Source organism: Blennius ocellaris (genome assembly GCF_963422515.1).
Source record: "Blennius ocellaris genome assembly, chromosome: 4".
In the NCBI taxonomy this organism is placed as follows: Eukaryota; Metazoa; Chordata; class Actinopteri; order Blenniiformes; family Blenniidae; genus Blennius; species Blennius ocellaris.
The window spans coordinates 11,663,692-11,684,762 of NC_137653.1; the positions used below are offsets into that span (position 1 = coordinate 11,663,692).

At 41.5% G+C, this 21,071-nt stretch overlaps 2 protein-coding genes across 2 annotated transcripts; both read right to left on the reverse strand.

The window, feature by feature from the left end:
- Positions 1-198: 198 nt before the first annotated feature.
- p4htmb (prolyl 4-hydroxylase, transmembrane b) lies at positions 199-5,029 on the reverse strand. The gene is made up of 9 exons (XM_080495302.1): positions 4,287-5,029; positions 4,081-4,162; positions 2,981-3,171; positions 2,794-2,890; positions 2,443-2,605; positions 2,021-2,206; positions 1,649-1,739; positions 1,355-1,478; positions 199-923 (listed from the first exon to the last, which is right to left on the reverse strand). The coding sequence occupies exons 1-9, from the start codon at positions 4,620-4,622 to the stop codon at positions 706-708; spliced, it is 1,488 nt and encodes a 495-aa protein (XP_080351428.1). The 5' UTR covers positions 4,623-5,029; the 3' UTR covers positions 199-705.
- A 2,476-nt stretch (positions 5,030-7,505) lies between these two features.
- Positions 7,506-19,135, reverse strand: LOC308128993 (myosin heavy chain, fast skeletal muscle-like). Its single transcript, XM_080494729.1, has 40 exons — positions 18,985-19,135; positions 18,593-18,806; positions 17,705-17,848; positions 17,453-17,609; positions 17,320-17,347; positions 17,121-17,232; positions 16,810-16,902; positions 16,640-16,703; positions 16,456-16,554; positions 16,245-16,348; positions 15,680-15,818; positions 15,431-15,549; positions 15,153-15,302; positions 14,863-15,033; positions 14,462-14,768; positions 14,275-14,345; positions 14,075-14,162; positions 13,868-13,985; positions 13,668-13,791; positions 13,439-13,575; positions 13,082-13,337; positions 12,757-12,999; positions 12,496-12,672; positions 12,268-12,413; positions 11,890-11,980; positions 11,377-11,766; positions 10,938-11,064; positions 10,738-10,856; positions 10,450-10,646; positions 10,187-10,370; positions 9,943-10,108; positions 9,516-9,640; positions 9,095-9,403; positions 8,807-9,010; positions 8,598-8,723; positions 8,325-8,495; positions 8,132-8,236; positions 7,942-8,037; positions 7,725-7,856; positions 7,506-7,639 (listed from the first exon to the last, which is right to left on the reverse strand). Exons 2-40 carry the CDS (start codon positions 18,791-18,793, stop codon positions 7,622-7,624), a joined length of 5,808 nt encoding a protein of 1,935 aa, XP_080350855.1. The 5' UTR covers positions 18,794-18,806; positions 18,985-19,135; the 3' UTR covers positions 7,506-7,621.
- Positions 19,136-21,071: the final 1,936 nt, after the last annotated feature.

The window sequence follows — 21,071 nt, forward strand, 5'->3', positions numbered from 1 at the left end:
TCATACAAATAACTGCAGATGAATTAATTAATTAAATTAATATTGATAGCTTTTGTGTTTAGTTCATGTCAAAGGAAGACAAACACTGATGACAGATGGGATCTTCTCAACTTTATTCAATGTGATAGAGGCAAACAGTGCATTTTCTTTTGGAAATACATAATAAATAAATACATAAATAAATAAAATGAGATCTGAACATCTGAATAGTATTTTGTGCATTTCAATGTGTTGTGCATTCACCTAGAAAAAAAATTATGTATTCAAGGAACAAAGACAAGGCAACATGCATCACACAGAGTGTGTGAGTCTTTTTTGGTTATGGCAGCAATAACAAGATGAGACATTGAAATGCTAACTGTCATTTCAGTTTTCAAGTGCAATTGTTGCTTTCAGCAACAGTAAAATGAGTGAAGGTTATACATGCAAAGGTAAGCGGTCTTCAGGTCCCAACTCTTTGACAAGAGTTTCTAGTGCAACAATCCTAAAATGGGAAATAGAGTAGATGGAAGATAACAGGATAGCAATACCCAGACATTATTCAACAAAAGCATCTCGCTGCTGTTGCATAAACCCACCGTGACCTCGTTCCCTGAATAAATCGTGTCTCTTCAAACTGGCCACAGAGGGTGCTGCCAAAAACATTGTGCAGAAGACTGAGAAAGGCTTGGAAGATTCTCTTAAATATAAATTTGGTTGTGTGAATTACAAGTCTTGATGGATGCTGGGACTCTGTAGTTCTGTGTTAAAAGTCAGACCTTCATCATCCTCTTCCTCTGGTTGCTGTGACACCAACTGTTGATACCGAGCCTGTCGCTGGTAGTCCGGATCGATGTTGATCCATTTATTGGCAACCCACTTAGTTCCACGGGTGACCACACAACCTCCATGCAAAGCATATTCATCCTGCTCCCCAACCCAGCCTGGTGGGGGAAAAAAAGGAACTTTGATGACTGGACTAATATACTCTGCATCAAGAAAACTCTAAATATGTAATTGTATGCTCCAATGGCACAGGAACAACCAGATAAACAATAATGAATGCAAGACATCCATTTGCATTGGTCCATAAATGATGATGTCTGCAGTGATCCATTAATTAACCTTTCATCTAATACTTGCAGACGCTTTAACCCACGAAACGGATTAGCTCGAAATCTGGACATTCGTTTGCCTCCTGTCCATATGTTGAGCTTAAAACTTTAATCTGAGGCCACTGTGAGATTATTGTAGACACAAAACGTGTATACCTAACTGTCAGCTTTAAAAAGGAAAAAAAAAAAAAGTGTATTTACTTATTTATTTTTTACATTATTTCACATATTTTTTACATTAACCTTGGTACTTTACCAACCTCTTCCATCAGAAAGGTAGTTGTACCAGAAGACAGCCGTCCCTTTGGTTGGCTTCACCCTCAGATTGCTCTTGTCACAGTTTCTTCTGGTGTCCAAAAGATCCACCTCGTTCTGTATCAGAGACTAAAGCACATAGGATCACACTCAGTGACACCAATTGCCTCGCACTGAGCCCATGCACTCACCGACAGACAAGTTGAGTTAACACAGATATGAACAACATGCACAGTATGTACACAATACTTTAGTAGGACTCTCTGTTCACATTTCCAGACCCAGACACTATTACGCACCACTTCGTCATAGGTCCTGTTGTCTGCCACAGGGAATGCGGTCTCCCCGCCCCCATCAACAGAGTTCAGGTAGAAGAGAACTGTGATGTACCTAAGTGTGCAACACAGATTTAAATTGACACACACATGTATGGTGCAAACAAACAGTACACAAACAAACACACACACACAAAAAATAACACTTCGCAAACCAGTGGCAGGCACAGAAACGTCCTCAAGTCGATGATGTCACACCAACTAACATGCCAGCTTCCACAATGGACGCGTCAGTAAAGACAAGACGGATGATTTTAACACCTTGAACATTCACGCACTTTGCTGAGAAACACAGCTTTAGTGATCTCGGTCACCATTTTACCTCGGTGAGCTCACCTGCAAGACGTCTCAAAAGGAGTGGAGGTGTTGGCTGCGAGGCGCGTGTGAGTACACGCCGTTTCGGGGTACACGGGGCCGCTGTCGTGGTGGGCGTGGTAGTGGCCTCCCTCCTCATAGCGCACCACCTGGAGCGGCTCGCTGAGGTCCACTAACGTGGCCGGAAGCCGAGTGAGACGAGTCACTCTTGTCGGGAGCAAAATAAAAAGGTTTTGTTTGTAACCAATCATATCAAACCCAGAACCGCAAGCCTAAGAAGATGCATCAGGGATCTTGTAGAAGCTATTGGGATTCAAGTATGAGGCATATTGATGCCCAGCTGGTATTTTAAATGTCTAAATAGTTTGTGTTGAGTTGTTTGGTGATGGGTGCACACTGTTCTTACAGTCAAAAGAAACAAAGAAGAACAAGTCTTAAGTCACCTTTCCTTGAGGTCTTGCAGGACCCGGTGAGCTCCTTTGCCTTGATAGAGCCAAGTGTGTCTGCTGTTCCTCACCAGCTGACTCCTTTTCACCCCTCGCTTCAACAAGAATTGCTGAAAGGCGTCGTTACTCAGTAGCCTGAACTCTTCTAGACTCAGCAAACCTAGATACAATATGAGAAAGGTGCTTTGGATAATCTCCATGAGCTGCATTTACACTGAAACTTAATTGGATTTTGCTTTTTACTGAGCAACACTTGTTACCTTTGTTTTCAAAGATGTTACAAAAATTCATAATGCAAACTAAATTATCTTGTGGATGCCAAGAACTGAGTGGTCACAATCGCTTTACCATTATTATCCTTATCAGCTTTGAGCCCTGCATAGATTTCTTTAAGATTCTCTGGTGTGAGCCAGATGCCGTCTCTCACTCTGGAATGCGTCAATATCTGTTGGAGACACAGCAGTACAGCCAAGATTGGTTAAGATACGTTGATTACATCTCAGGCAAAGGTAGAATTCAACAAACTGACATACACCTCGTGGAGCTGCAATTGTCCATCCTGGTTGATATCAAGCAGGTTAAAGATCTCCTCTGGGCTGAGGTTGAGCTCCTTGGCCAGCTCTTCCTGACCCTCTTGGACCATCAGTTGACTCTCCATTAGACCCTTCAGTTGTGCTAACTGCATGACCACCCGGCACTCGTCCTCCGACAGAAACCCAGGGATCTCTGCAGGAATACACAAACGATCCAGTTTAACTAGCATCAAACTACAGGGAAGGAAAAATCTCACTAAAACCAACACAATCAATCCCATGTTACAGTATTCTTTTTTTCTTTCTTTTCTTTTCTTTTTTTTAACAATTCTCTGGTCATGCAATCAGATTTTCTAAGTGATTGAACTAGTCTGAGTGTTAGAAAGGCTGAAGACCTGAGGTTTAGTTATGTTTGGCTGAGTGCTGGGCTACTTGTGTTTTAAATTTGATCAAAGAATGTCAGAATCCATAGGTCATAGAAAGTGTAACTTTCCATATGAAATATCTAGTAAGTCTTTACATACAATCTGGAAAAGGAACACAAATGGTTTTACACCTAATCATATTTACTGATTCAGTTTCTGGAATGGGTGGCTAATACATTTAAACAATGTATTAGTTTTTCCCTCCATATATGATATGCAATATTATAGCCTATCACATGTGCAGCGTGCCCCTTAAATAAGATAATAGATATTTATTTTGTTCAGGTTAAATAAATCAACAACATAATTTGATGATTTACATTTGTCTTCTGTGGAAGAATGGAAAGATCATGTATTCTGAATTCTAGTAATATCCCATTTCATTCTGTTGTGCTCAGTGGCAGGCTGTATATTCACACACAGGATTGTTTGGCTACAAATGCACATCTTCCCATTACGCAGTCAGCTATGAAGTAGTAATTGGAGCAGATGTGGAGGCTGAGCGAGAAGTTGCCTCAGGACTTTCAGGCCTATTTCAACAAACCTCGTTGATTGTAACCCTTTGCAAAGCTCTGTGAGGGTTTGACAAGGATTACTGTCAAGGACTTGCAATTGCAGAGAAACTATATTTTGCTTGCTGCAGAATGTGTTATCCAAATTGTTTTTATTCCCCTTACCGAACAGCAGCGGTTTGAGGCTGAGAGTTCGCATTTCATGCACGTTTCCTGGGACCAGTGACACCTTTTGGACATGTCCCACCTGAGGAAACAAATCATGGGGTGTGAGAGGAGAGAGAGAGGGAGAGAAAGAGAGAGCGAGAGTGAGAGAGAGAGCGAGAGTGAGAGAGAGAAGGAAGATGACGCACCATCACTCCATTACTCACCCTTATTCCCTCGACCCTTGTCAGGGAAGCCTCGCGCAGGAACTCGGGCTTGGATGGTGGACGTCTCGCGTCGGGGCGCTGGTGGCCGCCGCTGGGAGCCTCACTGGTCCGGCTCGCGTCGTCCTGCCCGCTGCTGTAGTGCACGTAGAACAACAGCGCTATCACGTTAATGATGTACACATGAAAGAAAACCATCACCACCACGAAGTATGAGCGCGAGCACACGCTGCTCTTGCCGCACGAGAGGCGCTCGCACGGCGGGCGCAGCGGCAAGGTCGCGCGTCCCGACGGAGGCGAGTCCTCCTCGGCTTCTGGGGTTTCCTGGTCGTCGGTCATTTTGTGGAGAGGGAATGAGTTAAGTAGTTCCTCAGAGGCAAAAGTCCGTGAGATTAATCGGGCGACAGGAGGGCTGTTCGGTGGTTGCGCTTAAGTAGTAACGGAGTGACAGATGTCCAGTTTGATTAAATTTGAAAATCCTCAACCCTCTGCAGAGGATGAACTGGAGTCGATGCGCATTTAAAAAAGAAAAAAAGAAAGGAAGCTCATCGATGGTTCCAGATAAAACTACATTTTCTTTGAAGCTGAGAAGTGACTTATCACCGGAGCAACATTATTATTTTGCCCTCCGCAGACAGCAGCAGCAGCAGCAGCGTCGCAGCCTCGGACGGTCTTGTTTACGCTGCAGCAGCAGCAGCGAGGCGCACTGCGCATCCACAACTACGACGGGACCCATGTCGGGAAGCAGGTCCTCAGACACCAGCTGCGCGCAGCCATAGTCCCGGAGAGTGAGCGATATATTCGTGCATATATGAATACAGCATTTGCTCCGTCCTCTGTTTACACTTCGTGACCCAATATCCCCCGTTGACAGCAACAGCCTGCTCACACGGCGCAATGCTGACCTCTGGCTTCGCTCAGCAATAACACATCTCAGCGTGTACCCCACACAGTGCAGTATCTCTGCTGTTGTCCACGTGTCCATCACTGGCCTATACTGCTGTTGGAATCAGGGCGAAAATGGAAAAAACAGAGATGATGTCATACAAAAACAATATAATTGGTTTTGGTATCTACTAAAAAAAAAAAAAAAAAAGTCAACTCTCACCTGATAGGTTTCCCGGTTGAAGTCCAAGTCGTGTGCATGTTCTCCCTGTGCGCTTCTCCTCCAGTTTCCTCCCATTTCAGGCTAATTGTTTAATTCAAATAGCTTGTAGGCGGGTGAATGTGTGTGACTGTCTCTGTGATGGACTGTTGATCTGTCCGGGGTGTACCCTGCCTTCTCCCATCGTCAGCCGGGATGTGCCCTCATTCACCCGCCTTAGGTGATGCCTAAGGTGGACAAAGCAGTTTAAAAGATGGATGCATACTCGACCATACTGGTTGTTAATTTACCTTCTTTATTTTGAAAGTCATTATAATTAACTTGAAACCGAACCCTTTTGATTTTAGAAATAGGTTTCAGTGTGTCACATTGTGGACATGAATAATCTTAGTTAGTGTCAACAATGCTAATCTTGATATTAAAAATGCGATTTTTGGCTCTGTATAGCTCCCTTTTGTTGTTATCTAAGTAGAACAGTATCTAAGTATTTTGACAGAAAATGTATATACCGTAATTTTTGCAGTGTATTTCCATCCATCCATCCATCCCACCAGTCCATCACAGAGCACACACAGAGATTGACAACCACACACATTCACATTCACGCCTTGGGGGAAGTGAGTCACCAATTAACCTCACATGCATGCTTTTGGACTGTGGGAGGAAACCGGAGTACCAGGTGGAATAAATAATAACAAAACAAAAAAAATAAACACACACACACACACACACACACACACACACACACACACACACACACACACACACACACACACACACACACACACACACGCACACACACGCACGCACGCACGCACACAAAATACTGTATATATAGTATTGCAATGACCTAGTTTGTCCACATGGGGGCTGTGCCTCCTTGTTTCAGAGACTGGAGTGACAGCAGTGGCCAACAGTCCAACCACTTTCATAATTTTAACTTTATTTAAGTAATTTAAGAAGTACGGAAGAGTACGGACCTGAAACTATTGCATGGCCATTCTCAGGGGACGACGGTTCCTTGCACAATCCCATGTTTGATGACATAAGATGGAAACATAGATAATTTAACATACAAAGAAACTAATTTTGAAGCTGAATATCCCGCCCAATATATTAATAATTTTTTTTTTTTTGGAAGAAAGGGCACATTGAAAAAGTTTTAATTGAACTTTGAAAGCGACAATACACTTTTATATTTATTCGTCGTTTTCTTTCCTCTTCAAACAATTACTTCCGCTCGCCACTGGAAAGCGTTTCCCCCAGGAAACAGGTAACATTCATCTTAAAACTGAACATTTTTATTCAAAAGGGATACTCACAGTTTACTCGAGGGAAAACGTGTGAAGAATATTCTATAAAACTTCAATCCCGCATACAACCCACATATATTCATGAAACATTTATTCTAATTGAAACAGTGTAAAAATTATAGTTTTTTCTTCCATCTTTAACATTTGACAGCCAGGGTACAAGCTGGACACATCACCGGTCCATCACAGGGCAAACACACACAGAGACAATCAATCATTCACACCTATGAGGCTTGGGACTATTGGTGGGAACTGGAGAACCCCGAGAAAAGCCATACATGAGAAGAACATGCAAACTATGGAGTTGCCTAAAGAAAGGACTATATGTGAGGATATCAAATATTCTATATTTTAGTCTTTAAGGCAATACGCATTAAAATACAAGCGAGTAAAGCAACTGTGTGAGTTGATCATGTCAGTAGATTACGATGCCCATGGAGAAAAACTGGTTTGTGAAACTGGACATTAAGTAGGTCAGATGCCATTTAATAGTGAGCTTTTGTTTTGTTAAAAAATAAATACATCTCTCTATATAAAGATAATGTACACAAACAAGAAAGATTTACAACATTCTAATGTTTTTAATCTCTCATTTTTAATAAATACAGTGTGTGCAGTGATAACTCAAAGAGGGGATTTAATTCAAAGGGGCGCAATGTTGTTGGCCCGTCTTTCTGCTGACTGTCTGTGCAGACTACACTGTCACACGTTCATGTTCGTGAGAACTAGAAACTCCAAAATGACAAATATTTTATGAAAGCTGTACAGAAGACAATGACAAGTAAAGGCAAAGATACAAGATGGTGCAACAGGCTATCTTGATTTTATTATTTCATGTCATTGCAACACATTTAACATTGCAGTAAGCAAGAAACTCATATTGTATGACTTCTTGCTACTGCCGAGTCGTGATCTCTTCATTACTCTTCGTCCTTGGTCTGAAATAGAAGAAAAATTCTATGTTATAAAAGGTGACCAGATAACCTTGATTTACAACAAAACTTGATTTAAGTTCCTTGTTACCTTGACCATTTCACGGCTCTTGGCTCTCAGCTTGTTGACCTGTGACTCGGCGATGTCAGCCCGCTCCTGAGCCTCCTCCATTTCATGCTGCACCTTCCTGTACCTGGTCAGGTGAGAGTTGGCCTGCTCCTCCTGTATCAACAAGCCAAACAAACAAAATCAAATCGTGTAGACTATATTGAACAACTAAAAAAAATAGTTATAGAGATGTACTCACAGCCTCCTCAGACTGTCGCTTATAGGATTTCACTTTAAGTTGCAGCTTGTCAACAAGATCCTGAAGTCTGGCAATATTCTTCTTATCCTCCTCAGTCTGTTTTGAATGAAGACAGCATAAATATGACAGTTGAAACTCTACATTTGGCATGGTGTGCCGAACATGTATAAAGTTGCAAACAGAAGCTTACCTGATAGGTGAGTTCTTTCACTCTCCTCTCGTATTTCCGCACTCCCTTGATTGCATCAGCGCCACGCTTCTGTTCCGCATCGACTTCACCCTCAAGTTCACGAACCTTCACGGACAAAGTGATGCAACACATTTTAAATGCACTACATTGTCTTGGTTGATATTTATTATCAAGTAGGTCTAAAGGCAATTACCCTGGCCTCCAGTTTCTGGAGCTGCTTCTTGCCACCCTTCATTGCCAGGTTTTCAGCTTCGTCCAGGCGGTGCTGCAGGTCCTTCACAGTCACCTCCAGGTTCTTCTTCATCCTCTCCAAATGAGAGCTGGTGTCTTGCTCTTTCTTCAGCTCCTCCGCCATCATGGCCGCCTGAAATATGAGAGGTTGTTTCATTTGAACCCTCTGATTATTATTTTTTTTTCATTTCCTGGAGACAAAGCTACTGCACATAAATAAGCCAGGGTAACTCACATCAGTAATGGCCTTCTTTGCCTTGTCTTCAGCATTTCTGGCTTCCTGAACAGCATCTTCCACTTCACCCTGGACCTGGATGAGGTCAGCCTCCAGCTTCTTCTTGGTGTTGATAAGGCTGGTATTCTAAATGATGATGTTAACAACTGTTTACTATGCATTCTTCAAGTCTTTTTTCCCCCCTTATGTTGTTTCAGTCATCAACTCACCTGAGAGTGCAGCAGAGTTACACGCTCGCTAGCATCCACCAGCTCCTGCTCAGCTATTTTGCGGCTTCTGTCAGTCTGCTCCAGTGCAGCTCTCAACTCCTCAATCTCAGCCATCATCAGGTTGTTCCTGCGCTCCACCATCGCGACCTGCTCCTTCATTTCTTCTTGGCCTCTGATGGCATCATCCAGGTGCAGTTGTGCATCCTAAATGCACCACATAAAACTCAATTTCAGCGCCTTCTCAATAAATCAAACAAGAATTGGTGAGTCGTGAAGACGCCAAGACACCTTAAGTTGTCCCTGCACGTTTCTCAGCTGCTTCTGGGCTTCAGCGGCCTGGCGGTTGGCGTGGCTCAGCTGGATCTCCATCTCGTTGAGGTCTCCCTCCATCTTCTTTTTGATTCTCAGGGCATCATTCCTGCTCCTGATCTCAGCATCCAGAGTGGTCTGCATGGACTCAATCACTCTCTGGCTGTTCCTCTTGATCTGTTCCATCTCCTCATCCTTCTCTGCAAGCTTTCTGTCGATCTCACTTTTGACTTGAGTGAGTTCAAGCTGAATGCGGAGAATCTTTGATTCCTCATGCTCCAGGGTGGCCTTGACACAAAAATAATAATTATATAATTAATGTACACGATAATTAGAATTGCTATTTACTTCAGAAGCAACAAATGCAGTGTTTGATCAACAATATTTTAGCGGGGGTTACCTCTGCTTCCTCAAGTGAAGTCTGGAGTTCAGACTTCTCTGTCTCAACTGCCTTTTTCCCTTTCTCCAGTTCATGGATGGTTTTTCCATTTTCACCAATCTGCTCAGTTAGATCCGAGATCTCCTCTGTAACAGGGAATGTTTCATAGTTTCATTAACTAGATGGGAGTTTGTTATTTTGTAACACGTGTAGATATAATGCACTAGTTATTATATTTGTTATTGGAACCATAAATCATGTGTATTTAGCTAAGTGGTCCATTAGAGGGCATATTGTCCCAAATTTATGCTGCAGATTTTTCTAAATCTGTGAATGCCTGATTGTGAAAATGAAAATCGACAGGATAATACTGTAGAGAAAGACCACTATCGGTTTTTTCACTGATAGGATGGAAAGGTATGATACATATATTGAAAAATGTGCATACGTTGCAGATTTTTGTTCTCCCTCTTCAGTGTCTCCAGGTGATCCAGAGCTTCTTCATAGGAATTTTTCAGCTTGAACATTTCAGTGCTGAGAGAACGAGCCTCCTTCTGAGATCCCTCCAGCTCTGCCTGGCTTTCCTCGTACTTCTGCTTCCACTCTGCTAGAACCTGAAGGCATCAAGACATGTTTAGCTTTTCTTTTTCTCTCTTATGCAATTTTTGGTCAGCAGTACCTCAAAGTATTACCTTGTCAAAGTTCCTCTGCTTCTTGTCCAGAGTGGCAGCGAGTGCATTGGCTCTCTCCACATCGATCATCAGGTCCTCCACTTCGCCCTGCAGTCTCTGCTTAGTTTTTTCCAGAGAGGCACATTTTGCGTTCACGGCCTCGATGGACTCCTCTGCATCCTGAAGACGCTGGGCAAGCTTTTTCCTGTCAAGAGTATTTCACTTAAGATACCCTTATGTCTTGAATGATAGACGGATTCACAAAGTTAAACTTTAAGACTTACTTTGCTTCCTCCAGTTCCTCAGTGCGCTGAATGGCATCAGTCTCATATTTGGTTCTCCACTGAGCCACTTCGCTGTTCGCCTTGGACATTGCACGCTGCAGCTCCGCTTTGGCCTCCTGCTCCTCCTCATACTGCTCTCTGAGCAGGTCGCAGTCATGACGAGAAGACTGAACTGCGTGAGCAAGGGCATTTTTGGCCTGGCAAAAAAAATATAGGTGATTAAAGTTTATTATCAAACTTTGAAATGACGGCAAACACGACCTGCATGTGCTTTCAACATGCACCTACTTTAACTTCCTCTTCAACATGTCGCTTGAGCTCCTCAATCTGCTGAGTATAAGCCTGCTTGCTTCTTGTCAGCTGAGAGATGAGAGCTTCTTTTTCCTCCAGTTGGCGACTGACTTCGCCTGAGTTGAGACAGATGTTTTAAATATGGCAATTTTGTAACATATGAGTCAAGCACACTTTCAAATCAAAGATATTCTCACCATTCTCTGTTTGCAGCCTTGCCCTCTGTATCCCAATGTCATTAAGCTGTCGGACATGTTCTTCATTTTTTGTCTTCATCTCACTTAATTGATCTTCAAGAGTGCGACACATTTTCTCCAAGTGTGCCTAGAATAACAAAAATTGTTTCAACAAAAAATCTTTTGATTTAATAAATTGTAAATCTCAGATTGTTCTCTATACTTTAAACTAAAATTTGTTTATATTTAAAAAAAAACAAAACACTGTGACTTGTAATCTTTAGAAACACCACTCCAGTGTATGCGACTACCCAAAAAAAGGTCAATCACGTGAAAGCTGCATTGATCAATTGTATTGCATCATTGTTACATTTGACGAGCGCTGAATAAATGCAAACGTAGTTGTCACTTATATTAAGTTGCTTTTGAAATATTTTCACTTCAACGTACGGAAATATACCTTTGATTTAGCAACAGATTCCATATTGCTGCTGAGGTCATCAATCTCCATCTTGAATTCGCTTTTCTCTTTCTCCAGCTTCTGTTTGATTCTCTGGAGGTTATCGATCTGTTCTCCCAACTCTGCCACGCTGTCAGCCTGCTTCTTACGGAGAGCTGCAGAAGTGGCCTCATGCTGCAGGGTGGACTCTTCAAGATCACGACGCAGCTTCTGAAACTCGGCCTCGCGCTTCTTGTTCATCTCGATCTGAACGGAAGTTGCCCCTCCAGCTTCTTCCAGCCTCTCGCTGATCTCCTCAAGTTCCCTGGAGAGATCAGACCTTTGCTTCTCCACTTTGGCTCGAGCAGCTCTCTCAGCTTCAATCTCCTCCTCCAGCTCCTCAATACGAGCCTGGCGTTTACATATTTAAACAACCAACACATTTTAATATACTTGTACGAGTCAAATAAATCTGAGAATCACTAAATCAGTAGACTGCTATGGCTTAATCAGAATTGAGGCACATTTACGAACCTGATGTTCTTTGATCTTCTTTTGTAGCTGAGCAGAAAGGGACTGCTCATCCTCAATCTTACTAAGAAGTTGGCTTGTTTCAAAGTCCTTCCTGTGTGGGATAACAATTCATACAAAATGTTACGTCCACAATTTCGTTTTTACAAGTTTTGAACACTAAAATGTGATCACCTGAGTGTCTACTGTTACTCTTAGACATCTGTCATTTGTGAAATCTCAAAAATAAGAATTATGGCCTTGTCTTCAACAGTTTTTACAGTCAGTTTGTCTTTGTCCAACTTTTTACACCTGTGTGTGATTTGGTTACATACAGGATGATACAAGAAGTAGGTGAGACACAAATACAGTTTTTCAAATTATGTAGTGCATATTGCTCACTTCTTTAATCTCTCATCAGACTGCTGCTTGTCATTCTCCAGGTCCATGATGGTTTCATGGGCCAGTTTAAGGTCGCCTTCAAGCTTTCTTTTAGCTCGCTCAAGGTCCATGCGAAGCTTCTTTTCTTGCTCCAAGGAACCTTCGAGCTATTCAACCACAGATGCGTTGTCAATTTGAAGATTTTCAAAGACAGAGAAACTGAAATCAATAATATTTATCATCACTCACATCGTCCACTTGCTGCTCCAGCTTGGTCTTGGCCTTGGTCAGAGAGTTGACTTTGTCTTCCTCTGCCTGCAGATCATCGAGAGTCTGCTGATGAGCCTCCTGGAGGGCCTTCTTCTCTTTGGTTAACTTGGCAATGGTCTCATCAAGGGAAGCCATTTCTTCAACAAGGTTTTTAACCTATATTGGAAAAATAAAAAGATAAGAAGGGTTTTTGTAGTTTGTCAAGAGTTGCCTTTGAAGCTTCTTAATTGATATACTAACCTTGTTCTCTGTGGCATGTTTCTCCTTCTCCACTTTGGCCAGGGTGAGCTCCAAGTCATCGATGTCTTTCTTCAACTCAGAGCACTCATCCTCCAGCTTCCTCTTCTTTGCAGTCAGCTCAGCATTGATTTCCTCCTCATCCTCCAGCCTCTCACTTGTCTCTTTGACTTTAGCCTCAAGTTGGATTTTTGCCTTGATGAGGCCCTCACACCTTTCCTCTGCATCAGTGAGGTTTTCACCTTCCTAGAGGAACATAAATTAATAATTTCTTATTTATGGGAATGTGTATCTCTGAAGTAACACATTTCTTTTCAATTCAACATACAGATGCAATTTGTAGCAGCAAGTCATTCTTCTCCTGCAGTAGGGAAACCATCTTTTCTTCCAGTTCTTTCTTCTTGGCCAGAGCCTTTGTTAGGTCTTCTTTGGTCTTTTGAAAGTCCTCCTTCATTTGGGCCATCTCCTTCTCAGTCTCTGCACTCTTCAGCAGAGGCTTGATCTTGAAGTACAGCTTCATCCATGGCCAAGTTTTGACGTTCATGAAGGAGCGAATGTTGTACTGAATTGAATAGATGGCCTCTCTGCGAATTAAAAAAAAAAATCCAGGGAAATAGTTTGATTAGATAATGTTATTTTGAGAAAGGTTTTATCCCTTATGTTGTTTTCTTAGTCGCTACTGTACCTGCGCTCCATCATCTTGACAAACTCTCTTCTCATGAGGAAACCTCTGCACATAGCCTGAGTCATTGTGACCAGGATAGCAAGTTTTTCATCTCTCATCTCCTCCAGGGTTCCCAGCAGACCGGCTTTGAAGAACACCTGAAATCACCCAAAACATTTTCAAATGGTCAGGTATTGACAGTAGTTGGCTTTATACCCCTTTGTGAATGGTCTTTTCTTTTCACTCTTACCTTTGTGTGTCCAAATTTGTACTGAGTTTGATCAACGTCAATGGAGCCCAAGAGTTTCTCTGAGGCCTTCTTGTTGTCGATGAACTGCCCCTCAGGGATGACACTGGCATTCAATACTTTGTATCTTAATAGAAAGTAAATGGGTTAATGAGGAATATTTGATCATAAGAAATTAAAAAGGGAGCCGGAGGAATAATTACCTCTGCTTGAAGTCACCATAGAGGATTCTGCTGGGGAAACCTTTCCTGCAGATCCTGATACCTTCCAGCACACCGTTACACCTCAGCTGGTGGATGACCAGGAAGTTCTCCATAAGACCTTTAAAGCCAGAGGCAGTTAGGTACTGTCTTGTTTCATGTATACATTTGTTCTTGGAATAATAAATTAGCCATTGGCATGTATCCTACCGGGTGTTTTTGATTCATTTGGAATCAAGCAACGCACAAAATGAGGGTGGGTGCTCCTCAGATTGGTCATCAGCTTGCCCAAATTCTCCTGAAATATATATAAAATTGTAATTCATTAACTCTTGAGCCAATGTGACCTATCATGTTTAATTGCCACCTTGTATGAGCATTTTCTTTGCACAGTAATTTGTGACACTCACCCTAAACAGAGCAGATACAGTCTGGAAAGATCCACCCTTTTTCTTGCCAGCTTTCTTGCTACCTCCCTCAGCTGTAACATGAAAAATAAATGTAAGTTATTACCTTCAACAAATTCATTTTACTTAAAATAGTACAACTGTTATGTTATAAAAAAAACTTCCTGCTGTTAAAAATGTGTACATTTACCATCTGTTGAGGCATGAGCAGCATACAGCAAGGCCAACAGCTTGACTGAAGACTTCTGGTAGAGCTGAACCACGGAGTCATTCAGGGGGTCCTTGTTCTTGTCCAGCCAGCCCATAACGTTGTAGTCGACAGTGCCAGCATAGTGTACCAGAGCGAAATGCGCCTCAGCTTTGCCTTTAGCAGGTTTTGGTTTCTGGAAGGGGGCACTTTTTCCAAGATGCTGATCGTACAGTTTGTTCTTGAAGGTTGTGTCTGTTGCCTTGGGGAACATGCACTCCTCTTCAAGGATGGAGAAGATGCCCATTGGCTAATAAATAGGAAAAAAATACAGTTTTGTGGAAAAAATGTTTAATCCTTTATGTAGCTCTCTGACTGCTCTGTGAATATATTCTGTCACTCACCTTCTCGATAAGCTCAATGCAAGCAGCCAAGTCCATACCAAAGTCAATAAACTCCCACTCAATTCCCTCTTTCTTGTACTCTTCTTGCTCCAGGACGAACATGTGGTGGTTGAAGAACTGTTGCAGTTTTTCATTGGTGAAGTTGATGCACAGCTGCTCCAAGCTGTTGAACTAATGACATTTCGGAAAAAAACAAAATCAACCAGGGAATGCATCTCTTCCGGGTCCCATCCCATTTTTAAGCAGGCATTGTGTGTAGCATTCTTGTAATTACAGCCACACAGACTTACATCGAAGATTTCAAACCCAGCGATGTCCAGGACCCCAATAAAGAAGCTTCTTGGCTGTTTGGTATCCAGCATCTCATTGATTCTGACCACCATCCACAAGAACATTTTCTCATAGACAGACTTGCAGAGAGCCGAGACTGAATTGTTGACCTGATTTTAAAACACAATGTAAAGCAATTGTTGGAGTGAGTTATTTGACATTTAGTTAATGCTTGGATTAAAAACAACCCTTAGCATTAAGTTATAACTTTTATGTAGGTTTGTGTCGAAATCTGTACCTGAGGAACAGTTTGACCTTTGGTCACATACTCGTTCCCAACCTTCACTCGAGGGTAGCACAAAGCTTTCAGCAGATCAGCAGAGTTGAGCCCCATGAGGTATGCGATTTTATCAGCCACTAAGAAAAGAACACAAATAGCTCTCTTTAAACCACACACTAAGCTCAAGACATAGACATGACTTCAAAGGTCCTTTCCCAAGAGACATACACTTGACTACTGCATTTAAAGGCAATTTGAATGTCTTACCCTCGTTGCCATCAGGCTCAGCCTGCTCCTCGCGCTGCTTCTGCTTGAATTTCATGTTTCCGTGATGCATCACAGCTCCAGTCAGCTTATAAATGCATGCCTTCTCTTCTGCAGTGAAACCCAGGATGTCAATAGCAGTCTATGATGTGGACAAAAAGAAAAGCATACAAATAAGATTTAACTTTGTTGTAAAAAGAAGCTTTTTTCCCCACTTAAATCTAAATTGTGTCTTTTGCCAAGTGGACAACTGCACTAGCATGTGGGTCTATCGAATTATCGAACGTACAATAACACTCAAGTAGAATTAAAGCTGCAAGCAGCCTTGGTCGAGACCTCGCACTCTGGCCCACCGGGGTCGGCCCAATCATGGCCTCTGGCCCATTTAGATATGAGTAAAATATCCTTTTTTTTTTTTTTTTTAAATCAAGGACTTATATTATGGAGTTTGACGTTTTATTTTTAAGAAAGGCAAGACATGCAGGTGGACTGGTCGTAAGTAGGGTCGGAGTTGGTGTAAGTCAAGTTTCTCATGACTGTAAAGTAAGAGCGAAGAAATTGTTCTCACATCAGTAGCGATGAATTCTTCAATGTCATTGATACTCTTGACAGTGATTTCACCATGGCTGATCATGGGATAGTCATATGGGTTGGTGGTGATCAGAAGAGCCTCTAAAGAAAACAACAAAACAATTAAATCATACCATAAAGTGTGTGTTTGTGTAGTTGTAGAAAAAGCTATGAATTCACACAATTTTGTTAGTATTGATTGATCAAACCTATCAGCTCGGGTTTGTGGCCCGTTGTGAGCTGGTAGAAGATGTGATAGCTCCTCTCAGCAGACAACTGGAAGCTCACTCGAGACTTCTCCAGCAAATCTATCGAAAGTGAAAGATATTTGACTCAAAACAATCTCTCATGAACAATCAAAGGAAAACTAAATGAATTAAAAAAAATAAGTACATGTTTCAATATCAGCTGAAGCCAGCTTTCCAGTTGACCCGAAGTGAATTCTGATGAATTTTCCCTGTACAGGAGGAGAATGATATATAATTTATTACTGTTCTTGAACAACTGATACCACAAAGTAGCAAGCCATACAAATTTTACTTGAAATGAGCAATATGACTTACAAATCGTGAAGAGTTGTCATTCCTCACAGTCTTGGCATTACCATAAGCTTCCAACAGTGGGTTGGCTGCAATGATTTGATCTTCCAGCGATCCCTAGGGGCAGAATTCATGAGCATTACAAACAATTATGTTATACTTTTTTGACATTTCATGGTATATAATGCATATGCCACTCCACGGGATGGAATTAGTCATCAATAAGACATGGACCAAAAAAATATGAACAACACACAACAAAAGTAGTGTGGACATACGTATGTCAAAATGGTTTGATGTTGGATTTTATAGTGATGGTGTCCAAGTCAATTCACCTGCATTTTTCCAGAAGTATGATCAGCTTTCTTTCCTGAAGCCACTGCGATTGTCGCAAAGTACTGGATGACACGCTTGGTGTTGACAGTCTTTCCTGCACCAGATTCTCCGCTGGATTGTGTTTACAGATCGAAATGAAAATCCTGTCATATCACATTTGTTGGAAACAATGAACAATATAGGGTTTGTGTCACTTACGTAATCAGGATCGATTGGTTTTCCCTGTCTGTAAGAAATGACAATACAACAGTCAGGACATATATCTCCTATCTTCTGACAGTAATGGTTGCTACTATAAATGCTGCTGTATTGTTTACAAATGGATTGATACCTTGAAGCATGAACTGATAGGCGTTATCAGAGATGGAGAAGATGTGGGGTGGAGCCTCAATCCTCTTCTTTCCTCTGTATCCATTAACAACCACTGCATCATACACTGGGAGCCACTTGTAGGGGTTCACAGTGACGCAGAAGAGCCCAGAGTAGGTCTGTGGTGTCAGAGAGGGTGCATGGTTCATGAAGGACATTTTTACAAAGTCATCATAAATTTCCTTTACTTATGATTTGGTTAACTCAAACTCACGTAGATCATCCATGCTGCATAGCGCTCTTTGAGGTTATACAGCACAGTGGGCTCGCTGAGGTGGGTCATCATGGCCATGTCCTCAATCTTGTCGTACTTTGGAGGGTTCATGGGGAAGACCTCATCCTCTTTCACAGTGATACTCTGATGCAGAGATTGAAGACGCACACACATAAGGTTTGCTACCATCGAAAAAATGTGTCAGTTAAAATCAATCTCCTTTTTTCCCCCCAATTATTCATTGATGTTTTTCTGGAATAATGTTTAAGAATTTTACATTATATAAAATTTGCTTAGCTGTTTCCATATATATACACTGTATACTCTGGTCTTTAAACATTTGCACCATACCCATACTGCCAGACTAAAGTCAAGTATCATTCTATTTACTGTTACTGCGGATATTATATGCCATTGCATGTTGCAACTCATTGACGGTTTGTCCCTGATTAATTTTATTGAGAAGTGACGGACAAATTCACCTGCTGTTTCTATCGTCATGATGCAAGTAGGTAACCAATACTGTGCATTTAAAGCAATTGTCATGGTGCAGGATGAGTCTAGAGTTAGAAGGCTTAAGGGAGAAATGGCTTCTTGTCCAGTGTACATAACATGATTGTAAAAAGATTCCGATAAATATTTTAAAAGCTGCCACAAGGATTATTATAAAAACACCTTATAAGTCATTCTTACTGTTTCCAGTTTCCACATTGACAGATTTATATTCTGCTCTCAGATTTTTGTACTCTGTTGTGTCTGTAACTTCAGATTACATTTTGAACCGCAATTTGATGTCATATCGTTTGAGACCAAATGGATCTCACAGTTACCTCATCAAACTCTTTTTATACAATCCAAAACTTGTAATCCCCATGGCTGCCCTCTCACCTTTCCAGTGAGCGTCTCCACGGTGGCTTTGCCGCCCTCTCTTTTAACAAGTTTCCCCTTGAGGTACATCTCGGCTGGTTCAGTGACAAAATAAGCAGTTTTCGCATCAAACGGAGTGTTTTGAGCTTCAATTCGCTCTCTTTCTGGTTTGCGGAGGTAAACGGACGCAGGGCCGAAACACTCCATCTCTGGGTCTCCCATGATGACTCTTTTTCTGCAAGTGAGGAAACAAGACAATAGTTAATATTTGTAAATGCCACAAAGGCAAACAAAGTAATTTTGTAGTTTTCGCGTTTATCATGTCTGATGAGGCCTGCTTTAAAAATGGAAAAAAGATGCGAACGGGGGCGCATCTAAAGTTCACACCCGTCTGCAGTCATCTCGAGACTCACCTTGAACGACACCAGGTGAATGCAGGGTTTTCTGGTTGTCTTCAGGATGGGCTTCTAGGGGGTGAAACAAAATGTAAAAAAAAAAACATTGCTTAGCAGGGAATGCATTTGAAGATATAAATGCTTATAAGATGAGATTAAAAAAAATAACAAGAACAACCTCCTAACCATAGAAATGTATCACTGAAAAAAATTGTATGGATTCATTACAATTACGTGGTATTTCAAAATATGGGAGTGCATAGAAAACCTACCTTTGTTGGGTGCCTGTGCTTTGTGGCGGACAGCTGTCCCTTTTATACAGAGTGATGGGAGCCCATCCCTTGTGTCCGTCTCTATTTGGTCATGTCATCCGAGGTTACGCTTGTGAAGTAGGCCTTACCTCTTCCATTGTACTTGTGTGGAGCCTTTGTGCCAGATCATTTGCATGTTTAGAGAATGTCCGGAATTAAGATATAATTAGAAAACTGTTTGAGATACTTTATGAAATATTATGCGACAAGCAGATATGTAGTTGGTGTTTGTATATATTACAATACTTGGAAATAATGTACAGATGCAAAGTTACTTGTGTTTGTGTATATATATTGTACATGCAAATAAGCTACAGATGTGAAGTTGGTTCAGGGTTTGTCAAGAGTTAAAGCAGTAGTTACTTTCAGTCCAAAGGTATGACTAATATATCTTTTTTAATGCTGTCTGGCACAATAGAAACCCCTTGCAGTGCTGTGGAGAAGCTTTAAAAAGTCACTGATATACTGTTACAGAGTCCTCACAAGTCAGAAATTATTAAAAAATCAAATGAGTGCCAGTGCGCTCTAAAGAAAGGGAAGGATTGCCAAGGGATTAAACTCCACAACAGTGCCAACAGCTGTTCTTATTCTTGTTCTTAAGGGATACACAAGGGAGACTGAGACAATCCCTATAAGTACAGCAGCTGAGTGATGGCACTCACGTCTCCTTCCTTTATGTTCCATGAATGCCATTACTCTGAGGACTTCCTGGGAATAATAACATTTGGGATGCGTTCCTTCACACTGGTTCAACTGTGTTTGTTCGCAGAAGCTTGGTTGTGTTAAAAACGATGCGAACACACAGACATTACTGACTAGATCATGGCCCGGAGCCAGCAGTTTAAAAGCTTGAGTGGATGACCATTTGACACTGTTTCCATTGGAATAGCAGATCATCTTACGACAGTGAATAAGAACAAGAAATTCTGAAGTGGTTACCCACCAGATATAATGAGCCCCTGTCTTCAACAAACACGTGTTACACGATACCTGCTTGGAAATCTTCTGTCTTATTAGGGCAAAACTCAAATATAGCTTCAGGCTTGTGGTGATGCTGAAGCCAAATGCCAAGAGGCTTATTGTGTTTTTATGGCCTTTGATCTACGTATGCCATTTTCTTCATTCGTCAAAGACCAACAACTGGACTCAAGATAATAAACCAAGGTGAGTGTTGACCAACATACCAGTTCATTGGTTGGGTACAAAGAACACGGAGGAGCTTTAAAAGAAACAATAGCATCCATATTTAAGAATGTAAGTACTTTATTTTTTTTAAAGTATTTTCTAAAGATTTTAACACATCTCTCAACTGTAATTGTAATTTATTATCAAAGTTACTTTTTCATTGGTTAAATGATAGTTATTTCTTGTACACGTGTTCTGAACTGCGCTTGTTATGCATAACATTGTGTAGGGTTTAAGTTATGTTGCAATCTTTCAGATGTTAACTTTTCAGCACCAAAGTGTTGTGGCTTGTGAAAGTTCATTAACTGTGCAGCTGCTAGAGGCTTGATGACGAGCACCAGTGGTAACAGTGTTTATACAAAAAATTTTTCCCCCTTTGTAAATCTGTTTTAACTCAACTCTGATGCAACTCATACTCAACTAAATTGATTTTTTCCCTTGGAATTTCATAGTTGAAGTCAAGGAGGACTTTAACGAACCGCTGCTGATTATGACCACAGTTAATTTTCCAAGGATTGTGTCGTGTTGGTTTAAGTAGCTGTGAGTTCAGGGTGTTGGTGCTGTCTTCCAGTGGAGCTCTGGGATTAGAGTGAGATGGTGTAAACGAAG